Source organism: Crotalus tigris, unplaced genomic scaffold (genome assembly GCF_016545835.1).
Source record: "Crotalus tigris isolate CLP2741 ecotype Arizona unplaced genomic scaffold, ASM1654583v1 scf7180000019431.395589, whole genome shotgun sequence".
Lineage (NCBI taxonomy): Eukaryota > Metazoa > Chordata > Lepidosauria > Squamata > Viperidae > Crotalus > Crotalus tigris.
The window spans coordinates 311006-330919 of NW_024097536.1; the positions used below are offsets into that span (position 1 = coordinate 311006).

Here is a 19914-nt window from a genome sequence, read left to right on the forward strand (position 1 = left end):
ACTTGAAAGAATCCAATATGTATAATAGCAAAAGATTTTGTGCACCGGTCAGCAAAATATATCCATTAAATAAATCTTGATACAAGCATAGAGATTGACTGAGCTTGCAGAAAATTCTAAACTGAGCGAATTAATTACTGTTCAGATTCATGCAGAAGGAAATGGCCAAGAATCTGGAAAGGGCTGAGTTACATATGATCCGAAAAACCAAAGTTAAAACTAACCAAGCTTCCTGTAATGGTGCACAGGCTGCCAATTGAGGTTTCTCTTCACGGCAGCCATAAGCTGTTTGTCTCTCTGGTGTAAGCCAGTTGGATATCTAATTCAGAATAACAGAATAACAGAGCTGGAAGGGAATTTGAAGGTCATCTAGTCCAACCCCCTGCTCAGGCAGGAAACGCTATACTATTTCAGATAAATGGCTGTCCAGTCCCTTCTTAAAAGCCTCCGGTGTTGGAGTACCCACAGCTTCTGGTGGCAAGCTGTTCCACTGGTTAATTGTTCTCACTGTCAGGAAGTTTCTCCTTAGTTCTAGGTTGCTTCTCTCCTTGATTAGTTTCCATCCATTGCTTCTTGTCCTGCCTTAAGGCGCTTTGGAGAATAGGTTGACTCCCTCTTCTGTGGGGCAGCCCCTTCAAATATTGGAAGACTACTATCGTGTCACCTCTAGTCCTTTTTGCTAGACTATTTCTTTCTAGATTTCAACCCTTTCCTTTGTTTTAACCTTTTCAAACATTTTGTTAAGTAGAAAAACATCAGGAAAAGCAAATGTAAAAGAAAAGGAAAGTTGGCAAGTAAATAACCCTGAATGCTATAACCCTCATTTATTAGCAAATTCCTTAAAGCAGGCTTATTCTCACCCTCTTGAGATTCCCTTTTTTCCTAGAATGTGAGATTGAAGGATTAACTAATTTGAAATACACCTTCTCTTTTCTCAAACTTGAGATCTCTTTTATGCTGGAGGTCACCATAGGATGCAGTCTGGCATTTTCCAGTCTGCTTTCGGAGTGTAGGAAAAGGATGGCACCAGAAATACTTATATCCTAATCTTTTTAAACATAAATTTTATTAAAAGTTCAAAAGAGAACATTAAATGCTAGCCTAAACTATTGCAGAAATAAAGGGAAGAAAAAGGAAGAAAAGAAAAGAAACATGCCGACAGAAAAGATAAAAAGAAGTAGAAAGGAGTTCTAATTTTCTTTGTGGCAAATCTAGTGATGATTAGAAAATTATCCCACACACTGATTACAAAAAAAGCTCCTTTCTGTTATCCATTTTTTTTCTAACCATCCACATCACAAATCATAGGCCTTTTTTTTTCTGTTACATGCAAGAAGTGCATAAGAAGTTTCCAATCGGCCATAAATGCTGATGTTGTTTTTTCTCTGATCAGAAAAAGTAAAATGATGATGATGATAATAATAATAATAATAATTATTATTATTATTATTATTATTATTATTATTCAATTGCAAAAGGCGGCCTTACTAGGAACTGCTTCCATCCTGCGACGATATCTGTAATACCATCAAATATCCACATCTGCCTATCCCAGGTCCTGGGTAAGGACTCAATAGGTAGACAAAATGCCAAATCCAGTCTGAACATCTGGCTGACTGTGCGATGATCGATAATAATAATAATAATAATAATAATAATAATAGGCGGCCTTACTAGGAACTGCTTCCATCCTGCGACAATACCTGTAATACCATCAAACATCCACATCTGCCTATCCCAGGTCCTGGGTAAGGACTCGATAGGTAGACAAAATGCCAAATCCAGTCTGAACATCTGGCTGACTGTGCGATGATCCATAATAATAATAATAGTAAAGTTGGAAGGGACCTTGGAGGTCATCTAGTCCAACCCCCTCTTCAGGCAAGAAACCCTACACCATTTCAGACAAATGGCTATCCAGTCTCTTCTTAAAAACTTCCAGTGTTGGAGCATTTACCGCTTCTGGAGGCAGGTTGTTCCACTGGTTAATTGTTCTAGCTGTCAAGAAGTTTCTCCTTAGTTCTAAGTTGCTTCTCTCCTTGATCAGTTTCCATCCGTTGCTTCTCGCCCTGCCTCCAGAGACATCTCTGCAAACTCCATCGTCTTCACCAAATGTTCCAACTTTTCCATTTTTGAGCATACAGTATAGTAAACTTGCTGCAGTTGTTTTATATATAAGAACAATCCAGAACAGGTAGTTCTTGACTTCATTTAGCGATCGTTTAATTTAACAATGGCGTTGAGAAGAGCGACTTGTGTCCTGGCCTCACAGTTAGGACTATCTCAGCACCGACAGTCACATGATCAAAATTTGGAAGCTTGGCAACTGGCATGTATTTGCAACGGTTGCAGGATCCCAGGGTCACGTGATCACCACTTGCAACCCTTCCCGGCTGAGTGCCCACAAACAAAATCAATGGGGGAAGCTGGGTCAACTTTATAACTGCATGATTCATTTACTGGTAGCCAAAAGGGTTGTGACTTACTTAACAACTGCCTTGCTTAGCAATGGAAATTCTGCTCGTAAATCGAGAACTACCTGTAGTCCCCCAAAGAAAAAAAAGCTCTGGTTTCACTTATAGGCTAGTCTTTAAAATCTTCTGAATCAATACCCGTGTTTGTATCCAAATGTTTTTGACTCTTTTACACATCTCTCCATACGTAAAGGTGGCTGTGCTTTAAATGGCTGTTTGGAACCTGTAGCATCTTAGAAATGCAACCATCTCCTGACAAAATGGCAAAACAGCTATATATGATTTAGTGACAGTATTTAAAATAATGATACCCGGTTGTAGCTTCCCAAGTGAATTTCTTGAAATGACAAATAGCTCAATGTGCCATTTTGTGAGCCGGCAGATGGTTCATCCCGATATCTGCTCTAGCCTGTTTATTTCAGCTTTGCTGCTCACTCAGGATCCCAATAGGCTAGTGGTGGGGGGGAAAAAAAACCTCCCCACAAATTCTTGTGTCGGAAAGACTGATTTTCTCTCTCTCTCCCTTTGGTGAAGCAGTCAGTTAGCTCCATCGTATGAGCAATGCCTTTCTGAATCAAAAACACATTATAGAGATGCACGCTCACGTTATCAAGATGGGTTGGGGCTGATAAATGCTACCACTTATCAGTTATGAACTAAAGCAGCCAATGAACAAGATAAAGCAGGTCTGCGGAATTTCATATGGATTTGCACAGGAGTGTGAAGTGGTTTTTTTCTGCTTTGGTCCAGCAGTTCTCATTTATGAAAAAGAAACGGTTGGTGGTGTCAGATGTTATAGTTTGAACACTGGAATTTGTCTCTCTCCATCTGAAGAATTGTCTATGTGGATTCTCAGACCTCCAAGTCATGCTTGTCCCAAAGATGCTTTTCTTTCAAAAGGCAACTGGACATTCTTTGTTTTTTTCCTTGAAGACGTTTTGCTTCTCGTCCAAGAGGTTTCTTCAGTTCTGACTGAATGGTGCAGAATGGAAGGACTTATATTCCTTGCAGTCATCTGATTGTTGGTACTCTGTCTGAGAGTCATTGAAGCCACTAGGACCCTGGTGGTGAACCTATGGCACACGTGCCACAAGTGGCACGCAGAGCCCTCTCTATGGGCATGCGCGCCGTCGCCCCAGTCCTAGGCCTTCAGCTGGGTTTTATAAAACCTTTTGCTTTAGGCTTCCACCGCCGTGTGCAAAAAAAAAAAAAAATTCAATCAATCAATCAATTTTAACCTCACAGGGGAAAAAAAAAGATCTCGCAAAGTTGGAATTGATTGATTGAACTTTTTAGTCCCACCCAGTCTGCTGTTGCCACCGCAGCCACGCCCACCCAATGGGCCACACCCACACAATGGCCACGCCCACCTGGCACCTGACATTACATAAGTGGGTTTTGGGTTGCAGTTTGGGCATTCGCTCTCTAAAAGGTTCGCCATCACTGCACTAGGAGATTTAGGCACTATTCATTAGAACTGAAGAAGCTTCTTGGATGAGAAGTGAAATGTCTTCTAGCAAACCAAGGAAGTCCAGTTGCCTTTTGAAAGAAAGCGCCTTTGGGGCAGCCATGACCTGGAGGACTGAAAAGCTCCATAGACATTTAGCTATGCGGATGCACACCCTTTGAATGGTGCAGGAGAATGGATTTCCAGAAAAAAAAAATTGGCATATTATAGGATTCAGGTGACCCCAAGGGCACAAACCAACCTCCAAGTGGCTTCAATGATTCTCAGAAAGAGTGTTAACAACCAGATGATGGCAAGGAATATCAATCCTTCCATTCTCCACCGTTCAGTCAGAACTGAAGAAGCTTCTTGGATGAGAAGCGAAACATCTTCAAAGAAAAACAAAGGAAGTCCAGTTGCCTTTTGAAAAAGCACCTTTGGGACTCCATCCGGAGAGTGATCCAAATTTATGACTTTGGGTGTCCTGTCAGTCTGTACTGCAGGAGTGGGTAACTAAGGCCACTTAATGACCTGTGGACTCCAGGCTGGCTCAGGAATTCTAGGAGTTGAAGTCCATAGGTCGCAACATTGCCCTAATTGCCCACCTCTGCTGCAGTGTAATAATATCTGGTTATCATTTTGTTACTGTTGTGCAGAAAGCAACACTCAGCAGTTTTTCATTCAGTTTGCTAAAAAAGAATTTGCTTTTCTTTTTCTTTCAAAAGAGAAATGCTCATGCGTGGAGTGCGTTCTTTCAGTAATGCGTCCATTCAGGGATTGAAGTTGTCAGAAAATTGTTAAAAGTTGGAATCAAGGCACAATGTTGGGTTGTCATGGAAATTGTTCCAGCACGTTCTAGCATAACCATCAAACAGAAGGTTATATACTGGAGATTCAAAGTCTCCATCCAGATATAAATATATCAATCAGAGCTAATTGAAGAAAGAAGGGTACTCAGAGTATTAATCTTTCCCTGAGTAAATCATTACTCTCAGTTCTTTAGACACGGTTGTAACGAATCTGTCACATCATCTCTATATCCTTTGATCCTTGACACTCTTGTGGTGTTAATATTCTTGTGGATTAGAAGCCAAACTGAAGTCGAATTCCAGAATTGGGAGTTGTCAAGAAGGATTTATCTGTCACAGATTTAGATCTTGCTGGCAGGTGAAGTCTGAGAGTTGAACCTACACAGCTTAAAGTTGCTAAAATTGAGAAACCCCATCTAAACTGAAATTATTTTCTAGGCGTGATTGTCAGAGTATCTTTATTAAGAACAAAGGGAGAGTCGTACAAGAATTTCAGCAACCGAACCATCTCCCAATTTCAACCAAGTTATCGCAAAGGCTGGGTTGTTTTCCTCATTTTCCTTTTTTTACTGTTTTCTGTGAATCGGTTTCTTCTTTTTTTTTTAATTTTTTTATATTATTTTTCACCACACACCATACACCAAAACAAACTTAAAATACATAAACATAAATCTTTTCTTTTAACAGAACAGTGCTGTACATTTTAACCATTCTTTACATCTTATTTACATTTTATTTACATCATTAATTATATCTTTTTTCTTTCTCTGTTCTAGCCAATTATAACAGTTATTTCAAATTTCATAAAATTCTGTTGCCTCCTTGTCTTTTAATTCTAGTGTAAGTTTATTCATTTCTGCATGTTCCAAGATTTTATACTTCACTGATAACAGTAGAAGTTGCAACAGTAGAAGTTGCAAATGCCTGACCCTGAGGACTGTCTTCTCCACATTGGGTGCTCTTCACACACGTGGGCTTCAGCCAGCACTCTATTCCTTTATTTATTTATATCCTGCTTTTTTAAAAAAATAAATAATTCAAGATGAACATATTTAATATTCCTCCTCTTATTTCCCCCAAAACATCAACCCTGAAAAAGCTCGACTGGCCCATAGTTGCCCAGTTGGCTTCATGTCTAACACAGAATTCAGTTTCCTGGTGGTGGGCTCAAAGTCCTAGCCAGCTTTCATGCCTAAGGCTTTTGTGCCTAAGGCCTGGCTAGAACTCACAATCACCTAGTGCAGGGGTCCCCAACCTTGGCAACTTTAAGACTTGTGGACTTCAATTCCAAGAATTCCCCAGCCAGCCATGGGACTTGAAATCCACAGGTCTTAAAGTTGCCACAGTTGGGGATCCCTGACCTAGTGACTGGTTCAAAGTCACCCAGCTGGCTTTCATGCCTAATGCAGAACTACAACTCACACTCTCCCGGTTTCTAAAAAGGAAGGGTTGAATTATCTCCTGCATCCTTCTAGTGCAACGGTTCTCAACCTTTTTAATGCTGCGACCCCCAACCGGTCGTAAGTCGAGGCCTACTCAACCGGTCGTAAGTCGAGGACTACTCAACTGGTGCAGCACCGTTTGCAGAATAGGACTTTTGGCGGGCTCAGCAGGGCAGAGACAGCCTGGACAATTCCTATTGGCTTTTGAAAACCAATAGAATTAGACTCTATTCAAATGGCGGACTGTGTTGTTTGGCGACCCTTGTGAAATGGTCGTTCGACCCCAAATGGGGTCCCGACCCACAGGTTGAGAACCACTGTTCTAGTGCTTTGGGTTGGGCATATACCCACGCAAAGCTACTATCATTTTCTATGGACGCCTATGGGACCTAATGAGGCTCACAGACATTCTTAAAAACAAAGATGATGGCAGAGATTGATGTTTGTTTTCCATTAGGCTTTTCAATTTCCCACTGAAGATCTTCTAGCTAAAAGGTCAGTTGGGAGAGAGAATGTGGCAAGGCTTAAAAGCTCTGAAGTGTTGCACAGCTCTGGTGGCTTATATGTGTGCACTTTTAGAGGAGTGTAAGAGAACACTTCCTCTTGATTGGCAGAACACCGGTGGAATCTGCTGGATTAAATTAATAACTTAGCCCTTTTTTTCTTACATGGGCATGCTGAGTGCAGCTCATGTTCTATTCCCCTTTTCCCTGCTGATGGCAACTCATCACAAGTTGACATGTTGTGTTGGGATCTTAGTTGAAGGTGCGTAAATAAAATGGACACGTTTTTATACCATCTCACAGTCTTACCACAACAGAGAGAGATGATCATCTCCCTCAGAGTCAGCTAGCAGTTAATTTTTCCTCATATGAAAACTGGTGGGAAACAGAATAACTTCACTATAGCATGGAGTTATCCTGCCTGCCAGCATTGCCACCTCTGGGAACAGGAGAACTGTTGGTCACAAGAGTGGTGAATGATGAAGAAGTTATGGTGAAGAAGTATTAGTGAAGAAGTTCACTTATGGAGAACAGTTGCAGAAATTGGGTATGTCTAGTCTAGTGAAAAGAAGGACAAGGGGAGACAAGATGGCAGTATTCCAATATTTGAGAGGATGCCATAAAAAAAGGGGGGGGGAACCTATTCTCCAAAGAAGGCAAGACAAGAAACAACGGGCGGAAACTAATCAAGGAGGGAAGCAACCTAAAACTAAGGAGAACTTTCAGTGGGAACAATTAATCAGTGGAACAGCTTGCCTCCAGAGGTTGTGGGTGCTCCATCACTAGAAGTTTTTAAGAAGAGGCTGGACAGCCACTTGTCTGGAATGGTATAGGGCAGTGGTGGCAAACCTATGGCACGGGTGCCAGAGGCAGCACTCAGAGCCCTCTCTGTGGGCACGCGCGTCGTCACCCCAATCCTAGGCCTTCAGCTGGGTTTTATAAAACCTTTTCGCTTTAGGCCTCCGCTGCTGTGTGCAAAAAAAAAAAAAAAGATTCAATCAGTCAATTTATGACTTATGAGTGGTTGAGTAGGCCTCGACTTACGACTGGTTGGGGGTCGCGGCATTAAAAAGGTTGAGAACCACTGGGTTAAAGCATCAAGCTAGAAATCAGGAGACTGTGAGTTCTTTGTGAGAGCACAAAGCCAGCTGGTTGACTTGGGCCAGTCACTTCTTCTCAGAAAAGAGGCAGACCAACCTTTTGGGAAAAAAAACTTGCCAAGAAAACTGCAGGAACTAGTCCAGGCAGTTTCTAAGAATTAGACACCATTGAACAGAAGAACTAAAAATTGGTATATAATCACGTAGAGGGTGTACTGTATCTGTTTCCTTCTCTTCTGTCATGTTCTCATCATGCGTTAAATAAAGAAATAATAAGCACCACTGTAATTCAAGGAAGGGTTGCTAAAACATTTCCAACCCAGAATTTAAGAGTTGGCGGCTAGACTAATAAAGATTTTGGAGATCGTTACATGAACAACCAGATGCAAGGGTCCCTGTTCATAACAAAGAGACCCAGCTACTCATTGGAACATAGGAAGAGGGTTAGGAAGATAATCACAGCAACTTTCTGCCCACATGTACATGGATATAAATTGGTCCTAAATGCAAAATACTTCAGTTGCTGGAATGCATATAATCTTTTCAACCTCATACGTTTTGTCTCAAGAAATCTCGCTAAAGAAAACTTTCTGAAAAATGTTGCTTGGAAATACAATCAGTTTCAGCTGTGAAAAAGCCTAAGGTTGAAATTGAAGGACTGGGAGCTTTACTCTGGCTGGCTGGTGGCCTTCTGTAAATTTTTCTTTAAATGCTCGAATATACTAGGCAGGGAAATGAAAACAATAAATAAGCAAACTCTGGTTTGTTATCAAGTATCACTTGACAAGACAAGGCTAGGAGCACAGTAGCTCATGTGGTTAGGATGGTGAGTTGGAGGTTAGCAAGCAAGCATTGGAGACCTGAGTGCTGCTGCATGGTGGGGGTGAGTCCCGTCATTTGCTCCAGCTCCTTGATGGGGACATAAAAGGAGCCCCCATGGGCGTCCACCAGGCAATGATGTTACTGACTAATCCTTTCAACCTGGAAGCATCTTAAACAATGCCTCCGACATGAAAGGGATGGTAGGAGCCATAGATGGATATTGGTGTACATTTTTGGGGTGTACATTAATTTCCAGAAATGTTCTATCTCCCTTCCTTGCCCATAATCACACAATTGCAAGAGTGCTGAAGCATCCTTTTTGTTTTCTAAGAAGTACACAACATCAAGATGGAAGGACTCAAGAAGCTGACAGAATGACAGCTACGTAATAAACTCTTAACTTCTTATTTGTTCTAGGTCTTTTAGTTTAGTTCCAACCATGTCATTTTTAATGCAGTTTTAAGTTACCTGCCCCACTGGAAGCGGTTTAATGAAAATTTCAGCATTTATGGACATTAACGTCCCTGGCGGTAGTTTTCCCATCCTTGCCCTCCAGCTCACCTTATTCTGTCTTCTTTTGGGGGATTAGAGACCATGTACCCCCTGGAGGTTTAATTGGCTAGAAAGAACTCATGTTCAATTTGCAGTTTTTGCTCAAGAGAGAACTGTCTTGCACTTGGCGATAGCATCCGTGGACCAAAAGGATTCAGCCTGCCCTTCTGTCACCTGAAATCCTCATTGAGATTTATTTATAAATTGTGAAAAGAGAGGAGGTTGCACTAAAAATAATTAAATGTGTCAGAATGTAAATAAAACTGCTGCAAGGTCACACAGAGAGTGCTTGGGAAGAACATCAGAAGGCTGAAAAAGTAATGGAAAAGATGCTTGCTCATTAACAAGACACTGTAAAAAGGTATCACTTCCAATATGTCAGTATTTCATTAATGTTTTAGGGCAGTGTGGCGAATTCTATGGCATGGGTGCCAGAGGCGGCACTCAGAGCCCTCTCTGTGGGCATGCGCGCCGTCGCCCCAGTCCTAGGCCTTCAGCTGGGTTTTATAAAACCTTTTCGCTTTAGGCCTCTGTCGCCGTGTGCAAAAAAAAAAGAGGTTTGATCAATCAGTCAATTTCAACTTCTTGCGGGGAAAAAAAAGATCTTGCAGAGTTGGAATTGATTGATTGAATTTTTTAGTCCCACCCAGTCTGCTGTTACCACTGCAGCCACGCCCACCCACTGGGCCACACCCAGCTAATGGGCCACACCCACTCAGCACTCGACAATGCATGTGGGTTTTGGGTTGCAGTTTGGGCACTCGGTCTCTAAAAGGTTCGCCATCACTGTTTTAGGGACTGCAGTTGGTTCACATATATATATATATATTTTTAATTGAAATTTTTTTAAATTTTACAAAACAAATCCCCTCCCCGAAACCCCCCCACCCTCCCATACCCTCCCCCCCTCCCCAAACCTCCCAAACCCTCCCCCAACCTTCCCAGAGTTGAGTACAGGCTTAATTAAAATTTTTCAAAAAAAAGAAAAGAAAAACTTAAAACACATATAAATCCTAAACAAATCTAAATACCTTAAATTAAATAGGTTATCTTCTCTAAAAAAATAATAATTACAGTCCTTAAACACATTATAATATACTCTAAACATTTTCTAACATCATACTTATAATATTATTCATCATTCTGTATAAACTCCCTCCAAGACACAAATTTAAACATTACTTTCTTTGAACATCTATACGTACAATATAAATCTAATCTCTCCCTCTTTCTTTATCATAAAACAAAAAAATAAACATATAAACCTTCATTATACCATTGAAACAAAACACTCTTTGAATACTTAAGCTAAATACTTAAACTTTAACTTTAAACAAATTATCTTCTCTTAAAAATAATAATAATAACAATAATAATTAAAAAAATCCAATCATTAAACACGTTATAATATACTCTAAACCTTTTCATGTCATACTTATATTCCATCATTCTTTATATACTCCCTCCAAGACACAAATTTGAACATTACTTAAAACTTAAAACTTAAAACATTAAGATCCCCTTATACGCATTTAAATCTTTACCAATAACAAATACTATCTTAAACACATTGTAATATACATCTTTACCAATAACAAATTGCATCTTAAAAATAATAATAATAATAATTAAAAAAAACCCAAACATTGAAGACATTATAATATACTTCAAACCTATTACTTAAACTTAAACTTCTTATCTAAAATTTTCATTCAGTCTCCATAATCTTCTGTCCAATAACCGGTTACGTCAACTATAAACACAATCCTTATCAGTCTCTCTTGCCCAAAAGCATCGAAAGGAATGCGTTAAAATCTGCCCTTGAAGATCGCTCCAAAAAATTTGTAAGTCCTGGTTGTCCCACAAACTCAGGAACCAATACCTGTGAAGCTTCCTCAACCTCCTTCTTCTGTTGGTCTTTCTCTTTACGTTTATATGTTACTTTTTCTTTACCTTGGTTCACATATATTGAGCATTTCCAAATCTGCAGTTATAAATCAAAGAGAGAAAGAGAGTTCAGCATCTGCATACATTCATATAGATTTGGCAGTAACCTTTAACCTTTCCTGTCTGTTCCTAGACCACCATGCATTTGCCATTGTTTATTGCACATATTTTGTAGTCAGAGTCTCACCCTGAAATGTGAGCGTCTCCAATGCAAAGGAATGTCAGTCTTGAATTTGCTTTGTACTTGAAATCTGGAAAATACTCCTGTTTTAAGCAGTGTAAGAATTCTGGGCGACATGCAGAATAATGGAATTGGAAGGGACTTTGGAGGTCTTCTAGTCCAACCCTCTGCCCACGCAGGAGACCCTATACTATTCCAGACAAGTGGCTGTCCAGTCTCTTCCTCAAAACGTCCGGGGGTGAAGCACCCACAATGTCTGAATAGGAATTTACACATCTGGAGGGCACAGATTGAAGATGTTTGATTTAGATGCTGACAAGCCATAAGTAATCTAGAAAGCTTTATGATCCAATTGAAACACTGCTTTGATCCTTCTCAGGCTTCATCCTACAGTATACGCCAGCTAACATACTGCAGAGACAAATTATAGAAAAGTAAAGGAAAAGATCCTCCCAATCTAGTGATAATTAAGTTGCCAAAAATGAGTCCCGAGTGTGTTAAGGGCCACATTTCTTTAGTAGGCTTACATCGATAGCAATAATTTTACTTGGCGACCATACACACACACACACACACACACACACACACACACACACACACACACACATATGGCTGACAAAGAGGGGAGGAGAGCCTGTGGCTGGGTGGTTAAACAACTGCCTAACATGTAAACTGCCCATGTTCGAATCCCATAAAGGGTGTGGCTAACTGAGGAGAGCAAAAAGAGCTTGAAATGGCCATATTAGTCTCCCATCTTAATTCTTGTTTTAATTGTTTAATGTTTCTGTGATTGCCCAGAGTCACTTGTTGAGATGGGTGGATATAAAAATCCCCTCCCCTCCCCTCCCCTCTCCTCTCCTCTCCCCTCCCCTCTCCTCTCCCCTCCCCTCCCCTCCTCTCCTCTCCTCTCCCCTCCCCTCCCCTCCCCTCTCCTCTCCCTCCACCCTCTCCCCTCCTCTCCTCTCCTCTCCTCCCCTCTCTCTCTCCTCTCCTCTCCCCTTCCCTCCCCTCTCCTCTCCTCTCCTCTCCTCCCCTCTCCTCTCCTCTCCTCTCCTCCCCTCTCCTCTCCTCCCCTCTCCTTTCCTCTCCTCTCCTCTCCTCTCATCAATGCAACTAAGCCATTCTAATTCTTGATCTTCTTTTCTCTTTGAGTGTCTTCTTTTGTTGTCCTTCCCTTCCCTTCCCTCTCCTCTCGTCTAGTCTCCTCTCCTCCCCTCCCCTCCAATCCAATCCAATCCAATCCAATCCAATCCAATCAATACTAAAAACTCCTTAAAAAGCATATAGCCCTGGTGGTTCAGTGGTTAGGATGCAGTATTGTAGGCTAACTCTGCTCACTGCCAGGAGTTCGATCCTGACCAGCTCAAGGTTGACTCAGCCTTCCATCCTTCTGCAGTCAGTAAAATGAGGACCCAGATTGTTGGGGGTAATATGCTGACTCTGTAAACCACTTAGAGAGGCCTGTAAAGAACTGTGAAGCGCTATATAAGTCTAAGTGCTATTGCTATTGCTATATTTCCCTTTCCTAACTTGGTACTTGCCAGATAGATTACAGCTTGATTTTCACGGAATTCACAGAACAAACCGGCTAATTGGTAGTTTGTCAGCCCTCTCAGGTAAAGCAGGCAAGAAACACAACTAATTCTATTGTATTGTAGGACTACATTACCAGAATCTTGCACATCTGAATGTATAAACTTCCTGCTGCCACTTTTAACTGCTTAATCCATTAGGGTGGGTCCTTCCTAAGTTTCAATAGCTGACCATTAAATGACCATGGGCTCCTGCCTCTCTTGTCAGCTTGTTTCATAGCCAGCATCTTTCCCCCTCAACCTTCAAGGTCACCCATTCATTCTAGAATCAGAAGGACTGGTCTAATACATCTGGAGGACTTCAGGTTCAGGAAAATTGGATGTCAAATGTTCTTCATGTAGTCTTTCCCAATAGTGAATTCAGGAGTTTTCTCCCATAAAATCCCGATGTAGCGGATGACCAGGCTGAGCCTGAGTGAGGGATCAAGCGCGTCGTAAGTCACAAATCCCTGCATGCCTGCAATAGATCTAAGTCTAGCCCATCTTGAACGCCTCTCTTGTTGTTGTTAATTGCGAAGTCGTGTCCGACCCGTCGCGACCCCATGGACAATGTTCCTCCAGGTCTTCCTGTCCTCTACCATCTTCTGGAGTCCATTTAAATTCACACCTACTGCTTCAGTGACTCCATCCAGCCATCTCATTCTCTGTCGTCCCCTTCTTCTATTGCCCTCAATCTTTCCCAGCATTAGGCTCTTCTCCAGTGAATCCTTCCTTCTCATTAGGTGGCCAAAGTACTTGAGTTTCAACTTCAGGATCTGGCCTTCTAAAGAGCAGTCGGGGTTGATCTCTTCTAGGACTGACCGGTTTGAACGCCTTGCAGTCCAAGGGACTCGCAGGAGTCTTCTCCAGCACCATAGTTCAAAGGCCTCAATTCTTTTGCGCTCAGCCTTTCTTATGGTCCAACTTTCACAGCCATACATTGCAACTGGGAAAACCATGGCCTGGACTATACGCACTTTTGTTGGCAGGGTGATGTCTCTGCTTTTTAGTATGCTGTCTAGATTTGCCATAGCTTTCCTCCCCAGGAGCAAGCGTCTTTTAATTTCTTGGCTGCAGTCCCCATCTGAGGTGATCTTTGAGCCCAGAAAAATAAAATCTGTCACTACTTCCATTTCTTCCCCATCTATTTGCCAGGAATTGAGAGGGCCGGATGCCATGATTTTGGTTTTCTTAATGTTGAGTTTCAAGCCAACTTTTGCACTCTCCTTCTTCACCCGCATCAAGAGGCTCTTTAGTTCCTCTTCACTTTCTGCCATTAGAGTGGTATCATCTGCATATCTTAGGTTGTTGATATTTCTCCAGGCAATCTTAATTCCAACTTTTGATTCATCTAGCCCTGCCTTTCTCATGATGTGCTCTGCATATAAGTTAAATAGGCAGGGCGACAGTATACAGCCTTGCCGGACTCCTTTTCCAATTTTGAACCAATCAGTGGTTCCGTGTTCGGTTCTCACTGTTGCTTCTTGACCCGCATATAGGTTTCTCAGGAGACAAATGAGATGGTCTGGTACTCCCATCTCTTTAAGAACTTGCCACAATTTGTTGTGATCCACACAATCAAAGGCTTTTGCATAGTCAATGAAGCAGAAGTAGATGTTTTTCTGGAACTCCCTAGCTTTCTCCATGATCCAGCGTATGTTGGCAATTTGATCTCTAGTTCCTCTGCCTCTTCGAAATCCTGCCTGTACTTCTGGTAGTTCTCGATCCACATACTGCTGGAGTCTAGCTTGTAGGATTTTAAGCATAACTTTACTAGCATGTGAAATGAGTGCAATGGTGCGATAGTTTGAACATTCTTTGGCATTGCCTTTCTTTGGAATTGGAATGTAAACTGACCTTTTCCAATCCTGTGGCCACTGTTGAGTTTTCCAAATTTGCTGGCAAATTGAGTGTAGCACTTTTACTGCATCGTCTTTTAAGATTTTGAATAGCTCAGCTGGAATACTGTCACCTCCACTAGCTTTGTTGTTGCTCAGATTTTCTAAGGCCCATTTCACTTCACATTCTAGGATGTCTGGTTCGAGGTCAGTGACCATCTCATTGTGGTTATCTGGGATGTTAAGCTCATTCTTGTATAGTTCTTCTGTGTAGTTTTGCCATCTCTTCTTAATCTCTTCTGCCTCTGTTAGGTCTCTGCCATTTTGGTCCTTTATCATGCCCATCTTTGCATGAAACGTTCCCTTCATATCTCCAATTTTCTTGAAGAGATCTCTGGTCCTCCCTATTCTGTTGTTTTCTTCTATTTCTTTGCACTGTTCATTTAAGAAGGTATTCTTATCTCTTCTAGCTATTCTCTGGAATTCTGTATTCAATTGGGTGTATCTTTCTCTTTCTCCTTTGCCTTTGCTTCCCTTCTTTCCTCAGCTATTTGCAAAGCTTCCTCAGACAGCCATTTTGCTTTCTTGCATTTCTTTTTTTTGGGGATGGTTTTAGTTGCTACCTCTTGTACAATGTTGCGAACTTCCATCCATAGTTCTTCAGGCACTCTGTCTATCAGATCTAATTCCTTAAATCTATTTGTCACCTCTACTGTATATTCATCAGGAATATGATTTAGTTCATACCTGAGTGGCCTAGTGCTTTTCCCTACTTTTTTCAATTTAAGCCTAAATTTTGCAACGAGAAGCTCATGATCTGAGCCACAGTCAGCTCCTGGTCTTGTTTTTACTGACTGTATAGAGCTTCTCCATCTTTGGCTGCAGAGCACATAGTCAATCTGATTTCTATGTTGACCGTCTGGTGATGTCCATGTGTAGAGCCGTCTCTTGGGTTGTTGGAAAAGAGTGTTTGTTATGACCATCGTATTCTCTTGACAAAATTCTATTAGCCTGTGCCCTGCTTCATTTTGTACTCCAAGGCCAAACTTGCCTGTTATTCCGGTTATCTTTTGGCTTCCTACCTTAGCATTCCAATCCCCCATGATGATAAGGACATCATTTTTTGGTGTTAATTCTATAAGGTGCTGTAGGGCTTCATAGAACCGGTCAATTTCATCCTCTTCAGCACCAGTGGTTGGGGCATAGATTTGGACTACTGTGATATTGAATGGTTTGCCTTGGATTCGAATTGAGATCATTCTGTCATTTTGGGATTGTATCCCAGTATTGCTTTTCCTATTCTTTTATTGACTATGAAGGCTACTCCATTTCTTCTGAGGGATTCTTGCCCACAGTAGTATACCTGATGGTCATCTGAGTTAAATTCACCCATTCCTATCCATTTTAGTTCGCTGATTCCTAAGATGTCGATGTTCAGTCTTGTCATCTCTTTTTTGACTACGTCTAGCTTGCCTTGATTCATGGATCTTACATTCCAGGTTCCTATGGAGAAAAAATCTTTACAGCATCGGACTTTCCTTTCACCACCAGATATATCCACAGCTGAGCGTCCTTTCGGCTTTGGCCCAGTCGCTTCATTCTTTCTGGCGCTACTAGTACTAGCCCTCTGCTCTTCCCCAGTAGCATATTGGACACCTTCCGACCTGAGGGGCTCATCTTCCAGCGTCATATCTGTTTTCCTTTTAGTACTGTCCATGGGGTTTTCATGGCAAAGATACTGGAGTGGTTTGCCATTTCCTTCTCCAGTGGATCACATTTTGTCAGAAGTCTCTGCTATAACCTGTCCGTCTTGGGTGGCCCTGCACGGCATAGCTTATAGCTTCATTGAGTTACGCAAGCCCCTTCGCCACGACAAGGCAGTAATCCATAAAGGGGACACCTCTCTTATCTACCGCTCATTTCCCTTGACTGTTGGTTGGTCAGATTCTTGTAGAGAGCCTACGTTTGCAATGAATCTTTCTACTCATTTGAACTGCCTGAATCTCCTGGTTTCCCTGGCTCTTGACAGCTGCTTTCTTTCTTTCCAAACAGGCCACCCAGTCGCTATGAAAAATGGCTCAGCTCTATTACAAAAAAGTAAACTACTCCCCCTATAGAGACCGGATCCCACTGCAAATTGTCCGGGCAGAAGTGGAGCTGTCCTCGGAGGAGAAGGCCTACCTCAGTGCTGTGGAGAAGGGGGACTATGCCAGCGTGAAGCATTCCTTGGAGGAGGCGGAGATCTACTACAACATCAACATCAACTGTATGGACCCTCTTGGTCGCAGTGCCCTTCTAATAGCCATAGAGAACGAAAACTTAGAGATTATGGAGTTGTTACTGAGCCACAATATCTACGTGGGTGATGCACTCCTGTATGCAGTACGGAAAGAAGTTGTAGGGGCTGTGGAACTGCTTCTGAATTACAAGAAGCGAAGTGGGGAGAAGCAGGTAAGTCAAGAATGAACAGATGTGTATCCAAGGGATTTCCCAAAGGTTCTATCTATCTGTCTGTCTGTCTGTCTGTCTGTCTGTCTGTCTATCTATCATGGGAATTATTCAAGGGATCTGATGGGTAAAGTTTATTGGCTTTGCTTTAAACTGGATTCTGTGATTGGGCATGTCCTATTGAGGTGACTGAGAAATGCTTTGGCTTGGCTATCTAGGATAAGCTTGAATCCCAAAGATGCTTTTTCACAAGGCAACTGGACTTTCTTGTTTTTCTTTCTTTCTTTTTTTTTTTGAATAAATTTAGCTTCTCATCCAAGAAGCTTCTTCAAAAGTGAACTTTCCTCAAAAAAAAGAAGAAGAAAAAGAAAGAAAGAAAAAAAGAAAGAAAGAAGAAGAAAAACAAGAAAGGCCAGTTGCCTTGTGAAAAAGCATCTTTGGGATAACTATGACCTGTATGACTGAGAATCTCCATAGATAAGCTTGAATGTATAAATCTTAAGAAAGTAGATGGGATCCTTCAGGCTATGGATGCATCTTGGTTAATCAAGGTCTCCTGGGAGATGATGTGCAGTCGGACCCAACAGATAGTGAATTCATTCTTGAGGGAAGGGATGTACTTCACTCATTATTTAACAAAATCCCTCATCATTAGACCAAACATTGTTGAATAATTTCTGACTGGTCTTGAACGTTTCTTTCTGGGAAGGTTAGAGAAAGTGTTGGTTTGAGGTCTGGGGTTTCAGAGCACTGTGGAGAAAGAAGATTATCTGGATTCCTTCCAGTTAGGTTTCAGGCATGGAGACAGCATTGACCACACTTGTGATCTTTGACAGGCATCTATTCTGGTCATCTATGCCGGTCATCTTTGATCTTTCTGCATTCAATACCATTAATCATGGAATCATTTTGGTTTCCCCCCCAATTGTTTTATTTTTTTTATTAACTTATAATATAAAACATGAAAATATAAAAGCAAATAGTAAGGAACAAAGGTAAGGGGAAGGGAAAAAGAGACGTGTGAAAAAGAGGGGGAAAAAAGGCATTAACTTCCAGCTGCCTCTGTTGCAGTAAAATAAGGCATTAGCATCAAACCTCAACTTTTTACATTTCATTTTACATTTCTATGGCAGTATGAACTAGCCATTTCTATATCAACAAATCAATCTAATCAGCAAAACCCAAAATCAAAGTATCGTTTTTTCACCCACCTCAAGCAAAAAGTCCAGAAGTGGTTTCGAAGTAGAAACTAAAGTACTTATATTCTTTTCTTTTATCAAAACAGTCAATTTAGCCATCTCTGCTAACTCTATCAACTTTTGTAGCCATTAGTCCATAGTGGGAATCGAAACATCCTTCCATTTTTGTGCGTCGTCTCGCTGCCATGAACATCTATAAAATCTGTAATTAAGATGAATGTTTTACCAGAGATGCTTTTTCTGTTTCAAACAATACTTGCAACTAATATTCCATTTAAACAATAGCAGAGGGATATTTCCAAGTTTATATGGCAAGGGAAGAAACCAAGAATTAGATATAAGTTACTATAAGATGCTAAGGAAAGAGGGTGGTTGGGTTTACCGGATTTGAAATTGTATTTTGATGCATGTTGTTTGGTCTGGCTAAAAGAGTGAGTGAACCTCCAGAACAAGACACTACTTGATTTGGAAGTTCATGAATTAAGGTTTGGATGGCACAGTTATTTATGGTATGATAAAATGTTGATTTCAATAATCATTTTATTAGACGTGCCATATTAAGAGTTTGGAATAAATATAAAACAAGTTTTTTTTATAAAGTTGCCTCTATGGGTGTCCCCCCAAGAAGCTTTTTTTTTTTAAGAAAAGAAATGGCGGTGAAGCTGGACTGGACGTACGGTAAAATAATATCTTTTAATTTTGGTCAAGTCTAAGGAAGAGTTAGAATTAGAAGGTCATGCAAATGAAAGAAAGATTCAAACTAGATAAAAAGAGTCATGGTTGATTTTGTTAAAAACGAATTGGCCATTTCACTATGTGGTAGTGATGACCATATTATTCCTAAGGTTTACAAAACGTAATTGAAATTGAATTTGGAAAGTGAACATGTAAAATATTGTATGATTCAATGGGCCAGGAACTTCATGGGCATAATGTGATGCTTGAACAATGGGAGAATATGTGGACGAAAGGCTTAAAATTCGCACTGATTTATAATTTAAAAGAAAACTTTTATAAGGTGACGTATCGCTGATACTTAACACCAGATAAGTTATCTAGAATATATAAAGGTATCTCAAATGAATGTTGGAAAGTAAATGTAAAGAAGGGACTTTTTATTGTTTATGGTGGACATGTGATAAAGCAGAGAAATATTGGAACAGGATTCATATTCTAATGCAGAAAATTCTTAAAGCGAATATAAAGATAAAACCAGAAACCTTTCTTCTGGGTCTAATGGAAAAAGACTTGGAAAATTTTAGGGGGGAAATCATGGAATCTTTTTGAACCAAAAAGATTTTGTAAATCTTTTTGTAAATGTGTGTGTGTGGTGGGGGAGAGACTGTTGTGATGGATCAAATTTCAGTTGGTGTTGAGTGAGGAAGAGAACTCTGTTATATAATGAGTCTCGGGATTTGATGGTCTCCTTTTTAACATCTATATCAGGGGTCCCCAACCCCCAGTCTGTGGACCAGTACCGGCCGCAACATGCCAGCAACCGGTCCACACAAACAAACAAAGCCCCATCCATGGGATGCAGGCAGCACACAAAACCACGCACCCTCCGATCTGTGGAAAAAC

The 19914-nt window shown here is 41.0% G+C and overlaps 1 protein-coding gene across 1 annotated transcript in view; it reads left to right on the forward strand.

The window, feature by feature from the left end:
* Positions 1-19914, forward strand: part of LOC120316620 (short transient receptor potential channel 5-like) — a gene marked incomplete at its 3' end in the record, with an annotated part of 79188 nt that overhangs the window by 29423 nt on the left and 29851 nt on the right. Inside the window, exon 2 of the mRNA XM_039362398.1 lies at positions 16739-17137. Coding sequence (XP_039218332.1) covers positions 16760-17137 — 378 coding nt within the window. The remainder of the gene's footprint in view (positions 1-16738; positions 17138-19914) is intronic.